The 12,585-nt window shown below is 37.7% G+C and overlaps 1 protein-coding gene across 2 annotated transcripts in view; it reads left to right on the forward strand.

The window, feature by feature from the left end:
• MDFIC2 (MyoD family inhibitor domain containing 2) overlaps positions 1-12,585 on the forward strand; it is a 130,548-nt gene that overhangs the window by 43,285 nt on the left and 74,678 nt on the right. Inside the window, exon 3 of one of the 2 annotated variants that reach the window (XM_036266113.1) lies at positions 5,787-5,802. The exons of the other annotated variant lie outside the window; for it this stretch is intronic. Coding sequence (XP_036122006.1) covers positions 5,787-5,802 — 16 coding nt within the window. The remainder of the gene's footprint in view (positions 1-5,786; positions 5,803-12,585) is intronic. 2 annotated transcript variants of the gene reach the window in all.

The raw sequence follows: 12,585 nt of genomic DNA on the forward strand, positions 1-12,585 counted from the left end.
ATCCCAAATGGCATCAATTAGCTGGAACCGATGAGCCACAGCCCTCGTGTTCATGCGAACTACTCTGCAGTTCACCTTGCTTCCCGCCAGGCGCTTTCAGCGAGTCCATACCTGTCTAGTCCATGGTCATTTTCAATTTGGAAACCGTAAGCAACTTTGATGATCAGCAACTTGGATCCTCAAGATGTAAATCAATTTCCAGCTTTGATAAATGACCTATGATCTCATTAGGAATGAAATTTTTATGCACTAAAAATCAGTCCTGCGAAGTACTTTCTCGTATATATATGCAGAGAAAGCACTGGTAAACTGTGAGACTACAGCCAGCCTTTTTCAAAGACTGGATCAGGACTAGGGAAGCAGTCACACCTGCCTTAGAGAAAGCTTCAGTGATTAAAGTGACCCAGACGGAGCCTATGACAGCCAGCCACTGACCACACAGGAGTGAAACACAACTCAGCCCTTCACAGATCTGTACTCACCTGTGACGGCTCTGAGCTCTCCTTTTCTTGGTTATCAGTTTGGGTTCAGGATTATAGGTTATCTAGGCAATCACTTTGGAAGCTTGTTAGTTTCCATACTTTAAAATATGTCATAAAAAGTTGGAATTAGCTCTACCTTAGAAACTTGAAAGGACTCAGATACAATCAGCTTGGTAATTAAGACTTTAATTTATTTTTTCAAAGTTGTTATTGTATTCTGATTCTTCTTGTAGTCCAAAATTAAATATAATCTAAAATTTCTAACTTATTTGCATAATTCTGCAGTTTTCATTATTTTATTTCTGAGAACTTTGTCTCTATTCTTAGTAATTTTCCTTTCCCAGAGAAAAAAATAAACTCTTGGATTTATTTATCTTTGTATTCTTGTTTAATTCTTATTTCTGCTTTAACCTATTTTTACTTCTCTTTTTCTTAAGATCATTTTCTTTTTCAATTTTCTTGAGTTGAATATTTATTTCACTTATTGGCACTTAAGAATAGTAATTTTCCTAAGTTTGCATTTGACTCATGTTGTAAGTTTAGATATTTTAGTACCACAGTCTTTGTTTTCTAACTACAGGATAATTTTGGTTTGGTTTCTTCTTCATCCTAATAGAACTTTATTTATTTATTTGTCCTAATAGAACTTTAGAAAATAATATTTAGATTTTCAATTCACTGGGCATTTCTTTATAAAATCATTATTAATATATTTTTTAAATTTTTCTATTAATTTATTTTTGTTACAGATGTTTCTCCTTTTTTCCTCCCTAGACCCCCTACTCCCCATCCTGCCCCTCCCACCCCCCTAACATTGTTGTCTATGTCCATTGGTTATACATACATGCATATAAGTTCTTTGGTTCATCTCTTCCATCCCCCCCACCCCCTCCTCTGAGGTTTGTCAGCCTGAACCGTACTCCTTTCTGTGTCTCCGGGTCTATTTTGTTCATCACCCACCTTGTTCATTATATTCCACAAATAAGTGAGATCATGTGATAGTTGTCTTTCTCTGATGGGCTTATTTTGCTTAGCATAATATACTCCAGATCCCTCCACATTGTCTCAAAAGATAAAAGATCATTCTTTTGTATAGCTGCATAGTATTCCATTGTTTACATGTACCAAAGCTTTTCTTTCCACTCATCTATTGATGAACATTTGGGCTGTTTTTAGATCTTGGCCATTATAAATAGTGCTGCTATGAACATAGAAATACATGTAGTCTTTCTGATTGGTGTTTCAGGCTTCGTAGGATATATTCCTAGAAGTGAAATCACTGGGTCAGATGGCAGTTCAATATTTAAATCTTTAAGGATAGTGTTTTTCACAGTGGCTGCACCAGTCTGCATTCCCACCAGCAGTGTACTAGAGTCCCCTTTTCTCCACACCCTCACCAGCATTTATTGTTTGATGATTTGTTGATGTCAGCCGTTCTGGCTGCTGTGGGGTGAAACCTCATCATTGTTTTAATTTGCATCTCTCTGATGATTAGTGATGTTGAGCATTTCTTCATAATGTCTCTTGGCCATTTGTATGTCCTGTTTGGAGAGGAGTCTATTTAGCTCCTCTACCCATTTTTTAATTGGGTTCTTTGTTTTCCTTTTGTTGAGTTGTATGAGCACTCTTTATATTTTGGGAATTAATCGCTTATCTGATATATCATTGGCAATTATGCTCTCCCATACAGTGGATTTCCTTTCCATTTCGATGATTGTCTCTTTTGCTGTGCAGAAGCTTTTGAGTTTGATGTAGTCCCATGTGTTCATTTTCTCCTTTGTTTCTGTTGCCTTAGGTGATGTATCAGTGAAAATTCTGCTGCGTATGATGTCCAAAATTTTGTTGTCTACATTTTCTTCTAGGATTTTTATGGATTCACGAATCGCATTTAAGTCTTTTATCTATTTTGAGTTTATTCCTGTGTATGGTGAAAGTTGATAGTCTGGTTTTATTTGTTTATTTTTTTTGCATGTAGCTGTCCAGTTTCCCAACACCATTTATTACTCCATTGTATGCTTTTGCCACCTTTGTTGAATATTAATTGAGCATAATGTTTTGGGTCTTTTTCTGGGTTCTCTGTTCTATTCAACTGATCTATACGCCTTCTCTTGTGCCAGTACCAGGCTGTTTTGATTACAGTAGCTTTGTAGTATAACCTGAAATCTGGTATTGTGATCCCACCTACTTTTTCCTTCTTTTTCAAGATTGCTGTGGCTATTCAGGGTCTTTTTTGGTTCCATATGAACTTTTGATGTATTTGTTCTAGTTCTGTGAAATATGTCGTTGGTATTTTGATGGGGATTGCACTGAATCTATAAATTGCTTTGGGCAATATGGACATTTTAATGATGTTAATTCCTTTAATCCATAAACAAGGTTTGTGCTTCCACTTTTTTATGTCTTCCTCTATTTCTTATTTCAATGTCCTGTACTTTTCTGCAAATAGGTCCTTTACTTCTTTGGTTAAGTTTATTCCTAGGTATCTTAATTTTTTTTTGCTGTGATGGTAAATGGGATTGTCTTTTTAGTTTCTCCTTCTGTGAGTTCATCATTGGTGTATAAGAAGGCTGTTGATTTCTTTTTTTTTTTTTTCTGTTTTCTTTGTTTATTTTGTCCTTTAGGTTTTTTTTTGTTTGTTTGTTTGTTTTTTTATTGATTAATTTTTGTTACAAATGATTCTCCTTTTTTCCCCCACTGATTCCCCCCTCCCCCTTCCCTCCCTGCCCCTTCCCCAGATTGTTGTCCATGTCCACTGTTCATGCATACATGCATATAAGTTCTGTGGTTCATCCCTCTCTCACCTCCCCACTCCTTAGGGGATTGTCCTCAAACTGTTATGTTCATTATATTCCACAAATCAGTGAGATCATATGAAATTTGTCTTTCTCTGTTTGGCTTGTTTCACTTAGGATGATACTTTCCAGGTCCCTCCATGTAGTCTCAAAGGATAAGAGATCTTTCTTTCTTACCGCTGCATAGTACTCCATTGTGTATATGTACCACAGCTTTTTAATCCATTCGTCTACGGATGGGCACTTGGGCTGTTTCCAGATCTTAGCGATTGTAAATAGTGCTGCTACAAAGATGGGGGTACATATATTCTTTCTGATTGGTGTTTTATGCTTCGTAGGGTATATTCCTAGAAGTGGGATCACTGGGTCAAATGGGAGATCAATTTTTAATTTTTTGAGGTGACACCATATTGTTTTCCATAGTGGCTGCACCAGTCTGCATTCCCGCCAACAGTGTACTAGAGTCCCCTTTTCTCCACACCCTCGCCAACACTTGTTGTTTGATGATTTGTTGATGGCGGCCATTCTGACAGGTGTGAGGTGATACCTCATTGTTGTTTTGATTTGCATCTCTCTGATGATTAGTGATGATGAACATTTCTTCATATGTCTCTTAGCCATTTGTATGTCCTGTTTGGAGAGGTGTCTATTTAGTTCCTCTGCCCATTTTTTAATTGGATTCTTTGTCTTCCTTTTGTGGAGTTGTATGAGCACTCTATATGTATTGGAAATTAACCCCTTATCTGATATATCATTGGCAATTATGCTCTCCCATACAGTGGGTAGCCTTTCCGTTTTGATGATTGTATCTTTTGCTGTGCAGAAGCTTTTGAGTTAAGGCTGTTGATTTCTTGACATTAATTTTGTATCCTCCTACTTTGCCAAATTCATTTATTAAGTCTAGTAGAATTTTGATGAAGTCTTTAGGGTTTTCTATATTTAATATCATGTAATTTGCGAATAATGACAGTTTTGCTTCCTCCTTTCCAGTTTGGATCACCTTTATTTTTTCTTTATGTCTGATTGCTGTGGCTAAGTGTTCCAGTACTATGTTAAATGAGAGTGGTGCAAATGAGCATCCCTGTCTTGTTCCTGTTCTTAAGGAAATGCTTTTAGTTTTTGCCCATTGAGTATGATGTTGGCTGTAGGTCTTTCATACATGGCCTTTATTATGTCAAGATATGATCTCTTTATTCCCAGATTGCTGAGCATTTTTATCAGAAATGAGTGCTGGATTTTGTTAAATGCTTTTTCAGCATCTATTGATATGATCATATGGTTTATATCTTTCATTTTGTTTATGCGGTGTATCATAGTTATTGATTTGCGAATATTATACCAGCCTTGCATCCCTGGGATGAATCCCACTTGGTCATAGTGAATAATTTTTTTTGATATATTCCTGGATTCGATTTGCTAGTATTCTGTTCAGGGTTTTGGCATCTATGTTCATCAAGGATATTGGTCTGTAGTTTTCTTACTTTGAGTGTCTTTTTCTGGTTTTGGAATTAGAATTATGCTGGCCTCATACAACGAGTTTGGAAGTCTTCCTTCTTTTTGAATTTTTTGGAATAGTTTGAGAAGAATGGTGTTCATTGGTCTTTGAATGTTCGGTAAAGCTCACCCACAAAGCCGTCCGGGCCTGGGCTTTTGTTTGCTGGGAGAATCTTGATTACCTCTTCAATTTCCTTAGTTGTTATTGGTCTGTTCAAGTTTTTTATCTCTTCCTGGTTCAGTATTAAGAGACTACGTGTTTCAAGAAATTTGTCCATTTTGCTTAGATTGTCAAATTTGTCGTTGTATAATTGTTCATAGTATTTGTTAATAATCCTTTGTATTTCTGTGGTGTCAGTTATCACTGCTCCTCTTTTATTTCTGATTTGATGTATTTGGGTTCTCTCTCTTTGTTTCTAGGTGAGTCTAGCTAAGGGTCCATCAATCTTGTTTATCTTTTCAAAGAACCAGCTCTTTGTTTCATTCATCCTTTGAATTGTTTTTTTGGTCTCCATGTCATTTATTTCTGCTCTGATCTTTACTATTTCCTTCCTTCTACTTGCTCTGGGGTTTTCTTTCTAGTTCTTTAGTTGTGAAGTTAGATAATTAATTAAGATTTTTTTGTTTTGTTTTCTGAGGTAGGCCTGCAGTGCTATGAACTTCTCTCTCAGAACTGCTTTCGCTGCATCCCATAGATTTTGTGTTGTCGTGTGTTCATTTTCATTGGTTTCCAAGAAGTTTTTAATCTCTTCCTTGATCTCCTCAATAACCTATTCATTGTTTAATAACATGCTATTTAGCCTCCATGTATTCAAATGTCTTTGTATGTTCTTGTTGCAATTGATTTCTAGTTTCATGCCATTGTGATCTGAGAAGATGCTTCATATGATTTCAGTCTTCTTGAACTTGTAGAGATTTAGTTTGTGTCCTAACATATGGTCTATCTTTGAGAATGTCCCATGTGCACTTGAAAAGAATGTGAATTGTGTAGTTTTAGGGAGTAATTCTCTGTAGATAGCTATTAAATCCATTTGGTCTAGTGCTTTGTTTAGAGTCTCTGTTTCCTTGTTAATTTTTTGTCTAGAGGATCTATCCAGTGATGTCATCGGGGTGTTGAAGTCCCCTGCTATGATTGTGTTGCTGTCGCTTTCTCCTTTGAAGTCCTCCAGAAGATTTTAAATATATTTTGGTGCTCCTATATTGGGTGCATATATGTTTACCAAGGTTATATCTTCCTGTTGGGTAGAGTCTTTCAATATTATGTACTGACCTTCTTTTTCTCCAGTTATGGCCTTCATTTTGAAATCTATTATATCAAATATGAGTATTGCTACCACAGCTTTATTTTTATTTCTGTTTGCTTAGAAGATTTTTTTCTGTCCCTTCACTTTCAACCTATGTGAGTCTATTGTTATGAGGTTGGTCTCTTGTAAACAACATATATGAGTCATAGTTTCTCATCCAATCAGCAACTCTGTCTTTTTATCTGAGCATTTAATCCATTTACATTTAAGGTGATTATTGATATGTACTTATTTATTGCCATTTTTGTTTAATGTGGTTATTTTTTTTTTCCTATTTCTTCTACTTATTACAGCAGTCCTTTTAACATTTCTTGCAGTGCTGGTTTGGTGTTAATGTATTCCCTTAGGCTTTTTTTTTTTTTTTTTTGCCTTGGAAGATCTTTATTTCACCTTTTATTTTGAATGAGAGCCTTGCTGGGTAGAGTAGTCTTGGATTCAGATCCTTGTTTTTCATTACCTTGACTACTTCATGCCATTCCCTTCTGGCCTGTAGTGTTTCTGTTGAGAAGTCAGCTGAGAGCCTTATGGGGTTTCCTTTGTAGGTAACCTGTTGCTTATCTCTTGCTGCCTCTACAATTCTCTTTGTCTTTAAGTTTTGGCACTTTGATTACTATGTGTCTTGGTGTGGGCCTGTTTGGGTTCTTCTTACTTGGGGCTCTCTGTGCTACTTGAACTTGAATGCCTTCTTCCTTCACCAAATTAGGGAAGTTTTCTGTCAATATTTCTTCAAATATATTCTCTAACCCTTGCTCATTTTCTTCTTCTTTGGGGAATCCCATGATGCAAATATTATTGTTTCTAGTTTTCCCACAGTTCTCTTAGGCTGTCTTTCTGTTTTTAAATTGTTTTTTTCTGTTTGGTTTTCTGATTGGTTGATTTTTTTCTACCCTGTCTTCTAATTCACTGATCCAGTCCTCAGCTTTGTCTACTCTGCTCATATTCCTTCCAATGTGTTCTTTATTTCTGCTATGTCATTCTTCATTTCCACTTGTTTGGTTTTCAATGTTTCTATATCTTTACTCATGGTTTTGAGGTCCTTACTCATGTTATTGAGCTTTCTCAAGATCATGGTTTTGAACTCCACCTCTGATAACTTGCTTAACTGCATTTCATTTATCTCATCTTCAGTAGAGTTCTCTTGTTCTTGCATTTGGGATTTGTTTCCTTGTTTCACCATTTTGGCTATCTCAGTGGGTTTTGGAACCTGCCAAATTTTTCCTGTGGGTGCTGGTGTTCTGCTGTTTGTGGCTCCCTCCACTGGGTTTGGATGAGTGAGGGAGGACCCACGTTAGACATCACCGTCAAGTCTTACTTTCTTGGGTAGATTTGCGAGCCCAGAAAAGATTCAGTTAACCTCTAGTTTTTTGCCTGGAAGCTATTAGTCTCAGTTACTTGATGAGGTTTGGGTTGTAGCCCTCAGCTGAATGAAAAACTCACCTCAGGTGTTCAGTGTAAGTGGATTTCCAGAGTGTGCGGCAGATTCTGGTTGTTAATGAACCTCAGTTTGCATTTCTTTGTCCCAGCTGAGTGGTGTTAAATCTCTAAGGGAAGGGCTGCTGCTTCTCCCCAGAGCTCTTGGAAGAAGCAAGATGGCCACCATCCTGTGTGGCAACAACTCAGCAAAAACTTGGAACACCCTCTGAATCCCGGGTGTCCCCACACAGTTCCAGTCCAGTCCTCCCTCCCTCTGCCAGAGTGCAAGGTGAGTGGCTGTAGCTTATTTAGTGCTCTGTCCCAACCCTCTGCACTGTGGAACTGGCTTGGGATTTTAACCCAGAGGGAGCTGCTCACAGCTAAAACCACTGTTATCCATGGGCTCCCAGATGCCCTTCTCGTGCCTCTGCAGACCTACCAGGCTCAATTCAGTGTCTCTGGTTATATGGTCTCTCCAGGTCCTTTTCTGCTTCCTTTTCCTGATGATTTGTCTTTATTTTAGTTGTAATTCCAGTTTGGTCCTGGGAGGTTTTCTGTGTAGCTTCCATTCACTCTGTCGCTATTTTGGAATCTCTAAAATCATTAATTTCTAAGTTTATGTCACCAGAGTAATATATGGACCTGTACATTTTCTACTTTCTGGAATTTGTTGGTATTTTCTTGTGACCTAGCATGTTATAATTAATGTTTAATTTCTGTAACTATTGAATGTGGATATTTCAAATACATATTCCATAGATGTTTAATTTTTTTCTGATGTAATTCTGCCTGTTGGTTTTGTTATTCTAATCTTTGTTTCTTTCTTTATAAATATATGTATTTAAAAACATTTGACAACTTGATAGAGGGATATAAAGATATCTTTTACCAAACAGTGTTTTCTCAGTTTCTCTTTATACTTGATCTTCAAAGAGCTGAAGCCTCATTCTTGTTCACAGGACAGGACTATATTTCCATGGCTTCTACTGTTAACTATGAATTGTGGGCATACACAATATGTGCTTCAGAAAAAAATAATTCTCATAAATTAGAGTTTATCATACTATTATTACTAAATACTTGGTAGTAACAGTGTAAGTTCTTTTATAAATGAAGAAAAGTATTTTTGAGGCAAATAATCCCATTAAAGTGGATACTATGGAGGGATTTCTCTAAAGGAGTAGCCAGCATCTGTAGCTTTTATTCATCAGCTGAAAATTAAAAAGTGGGAGGGGGGATACTGAGAATTTAATATTTTGAAAAAGAATGCTCCAGTTTTAGAGCTAATACCCAAATTCCCAAGTCTACTTTCAGAAGGTGAGCTAATCCTTTGACTAGATCAGTACTCATGTCAGATTCCCATTTTTACTTAACAAAACTCATTTCCTAAAAAACAACTTAGCTTTCACCTGGGGAGTGTTTTTATCTTAAATTGTCTGCTATACAGCTGTCATAAAAATATTATTTTTTATAAAAAATCTGTATTAGAGAGTAAAGGCCACAGTCCTATTAAGTCAGAATACATTCTTTCAGAATACGATGGAAATACCCTCAGGATACTTAGACATATCCAGCATGTCTTAGTTTTCCTTCCACCTCTGATAAAAATGAAGCTTCCTTCCCTGTCTGAGAAATGAGGAAAATTTAAGTAGAACATCATTGTATGGTTTATCCGAAAACATTCATACAAATAGAAGCTTAACACTCCTTCTCTACTGTCCACTCCCCCAGCCAGCAATTTTGGGGGTCAGCCCAACTTAATTTGTGGACACAGATGATCAGAAGGAAGCTGAACAGCTCACCATGGAGTGTGAACAGGGAAAACAGAGGCAGCGCCTGGCAGTGCCCACCCAGAATGTCTGCATGTGCAGGGGCCTGATCCAGGAAAACTCCAGTAATCTTACCCCATTGCCAGACGGCGCCTCGCGCGAGGGTGTTTGCAGGGCTCAATGTTCTCCACTTCTACATGGATGATTTGTGACATATTCATGTACCATCTGAACTGATATTTACTAACTTTCTTGAAAACTGATTGATGTTTCAAAAATTAACTAAATGTATTTTGTAAAAAACTCTGTGTCTCTAAGATCAGTGAAACTGCAGTTATAGTTGCCATGAAATGTTTAGATTAAAAAATAATTACAGTTGCAACAAAATGTCATTCCACCTTACAAATTAAGAATTTGACAGTAAGTATAAAGAATTAAATATAAATAATAAAAGTTAGAATTTACAAAAATATATAGCTAAACATGACTTCCTCAACAAAAAGAACAATTTATAAATACTTTGTGATAAAGAGACATTCTCTTTAAGATTACTTAATTGAAAAATATATATATAAAGACCAAAATAATAGAAACTTTGTTTCAATAAACTTTTGTTTCAAAACACAGAGATCTCACATTCTTTTTTCTTCTAAAAAAATCCTCTTCATTTAGAAGGTCCAAAGGACATGATGGAAATATTTCTAATCCACTTAATGTTGCCATTCAGTTTGGGAAAAAATATCAGTGAAACATCTTGATCATGTCTTTCCAGTGTCTCCACTTAATGTGCCAAATATCTCCATGGAGCTCATCAGATGGGTCTGGAACGAGGCTGTTCAGAAAAGGGAAAAAGCTTTTGATATTTACCGATTGGTTAATGGATGGATGAATTTAATGTAGTTTCTTTCAGGTCTCTTGGGTACTGCCCCTGATGCAGGATGAAAAAGTAATAATGCTATTATGTACCAGACACCCATTAGATATAAAGAACTGTGTTTAAACACACCTCATTTCAAGCATCTCATTTATTTATTTATTTTTCTTCATTGGTTTTTAGAGAGAGAGGAAGGGAAAGGTAGAGAGAGATAGAAACATCAATGAGAGAGAACATCAATTGGCCACCAGGAGATCGGGCCCACAACCTGGGCATGTGCCCTGACCCAGAATCGAACCAGCAACCTCTGGGTGCAGGGCTGATGCTTAACCACTGAACCACACTGGCTGGGCTACATCATCTCATTTAAATCTCACTATAATGGTAGGAGAAAAGTACCATTATTATTCCCACTCTATACTTCAGTAAACTGAGTCCAAGATTTCCCTAAGGACATGTAACACATGAAGATTATTTTAACTCCAGAGCTATGATCTTCACTACTGCCCTCAGGTGATCACATGTCATAGCTACGGTTCCTCTGGAGTCTTCCCAAGCCTCTGAACCAGAGGCTTGACTATACATACTTAAGGGCCTTCTGAGGTACAGGGATCCAGTAACTGCTGTTTCCAACTCTGTCCACTTTTTTTTATCCTCACCCGAGGATATGTTTTTATTGATTTTAGAGAGAAAGGAGGAGACAGAAAGGCATCAGTGTGAGAGACAAACATCCATCACTTGCCTCCCATACATGACCCAGGATTGAACCCACAACCTAGGTATGTGCCCTGACCAGAATCAAACCCACAACTTTTCGTGCACGGGCTGATGCTCCAACCAACTGAGTCACCTGGCCAAGGGCTCTGTCCCCTGTTGCTAGCCAGCCCCACCCCAAGGCACAAGATTGGGGAGGCTGGACCTGAGCTGTGCGCTCGTGTGGCTGCGCAGGTTGAGATGGAACCGCATGAGGCAGGCTGGGGTGCATGTGGGGGTGTTCGTCAAAGTTCCCAAATCCAAAGAGCTGCCCTGATTCCTCTTCATTCCTTCCTTCAATCTGCTCTAAAACCTACACCTTACTTTGTCTTGCCTGCTATCAGTGAAAAGAATATCACATTTGGGGGAATACTTTACAAGATTAGTTTTCCTGATTTCGCATATGGAAATTTTTATTAATCCTGTGTATCTCAACTTAAATATGACTTTCCCAGAGAGCCTTACCTGAATCCTAGCCCACTTTACCTTATCCCTCAATACACAGCCCCCAAGAGCTCCACAGCTCCTTTTATTTTCTTTGTCACAAGATTCATCACACTGCTATTACTCCTGCTTGCTGTTTGCCCATGGACTCTAATGGCACGGGACTGCATTTGTCTTGTGCACTGCGTTTAACAAGTGAGTTTTTAACCAAGCACATGGCACATTATCGGTGCCCAGGAAACATCTGTTACATAGGTGAATGGCAGAATGTATGGCCTGATGCTAGCAACTACTTGATTCACCTAACTCACGTTGTTAAAGTCTGTGCTCACCGATGAGTCTTCAGGTGGTGTCTCCTACAGCGAGGGAGCCCTGCTCTATGGACTCAGGCACTGTGATCCCTGTGGCCGTTCTGCAAATTAACAAAGTGGTATTCAGTTCTCAGGCGTCTACTTCATAAACCTGGGTGCTGTGAGTTGGTGCCTGAAAAATAAATCCACCCTTAAAAGGTTAAACAAAAGAAGATTTTAAGAATGTAAAGATGATGAAGTTCTGCACTGTGGAAAATTGCCAAAATAAGCTCAATTAAGGAGACAACTAGTATTTCTCTGACAATACCAAGGCCTTTCAGAGGTCCAGGGAGCTCAGGTGATCTTGAGACATTTTTCTGAGGCAAGCTGTATATTATTTTATAAAATGAAGTAATACCAAGACCTTATTGCAAAATCTATGCTATATTTTATTATTAATTTATTCTCACCTGAGGACATTTTTTGTTCAGATAAAGTGGGAGGGAGAGTGGGAGAGAAAGAGAGAGAGAAACATTGATGTGAAAGGGACACATCGAGTGGCTGCCACCCGCACAACCCAACCAGGGCTGGGGACAAAATGCAACTGAGTTACACGCCCTTAGCAGGAACGGAACCCGGGTCTCTCTGGACCACAGGCTGACGCTCTAACCGCTGAGCCAAACCAGCCAGTGCTATGCTATATTTTAAATATTTATATTTAATCATTTTCAAAGTAATGTTTTTGTTTTGTTTTTTTGCAAAAAAAAAAAAGGATAAAATGCAAAATAGTTGTGTTTATGACAAGATAATTATAGAATATGAAAAGTAACAATACTTCAATGTAAACTTACTATTGCCAGGCATCTGGGCATAGGATCTGAATCATCCTTCCACCTCACATTAAAAACTAGAAAACTGAAAAAGAATACGGGAAATAACTATTCTAGATATTGGATTACAAGACTTGCAG

The sequence above is a fragment of the Molossus molossus genome, unplaced genomic scaffold (genome assembly GCF_014108415.1).
Source record: "Molossus molossus isolate mMolMol1 unplaced genomic scaffold, mMolMol1.p scaffold_m16_p_18, whole genome shotgun sequence".
Lineage (NCBI taxonomy): Eukaryota > Metazoa > Chordata > Mammalia > Chiroptera > Molossidae > Molossus > Molossus molossus.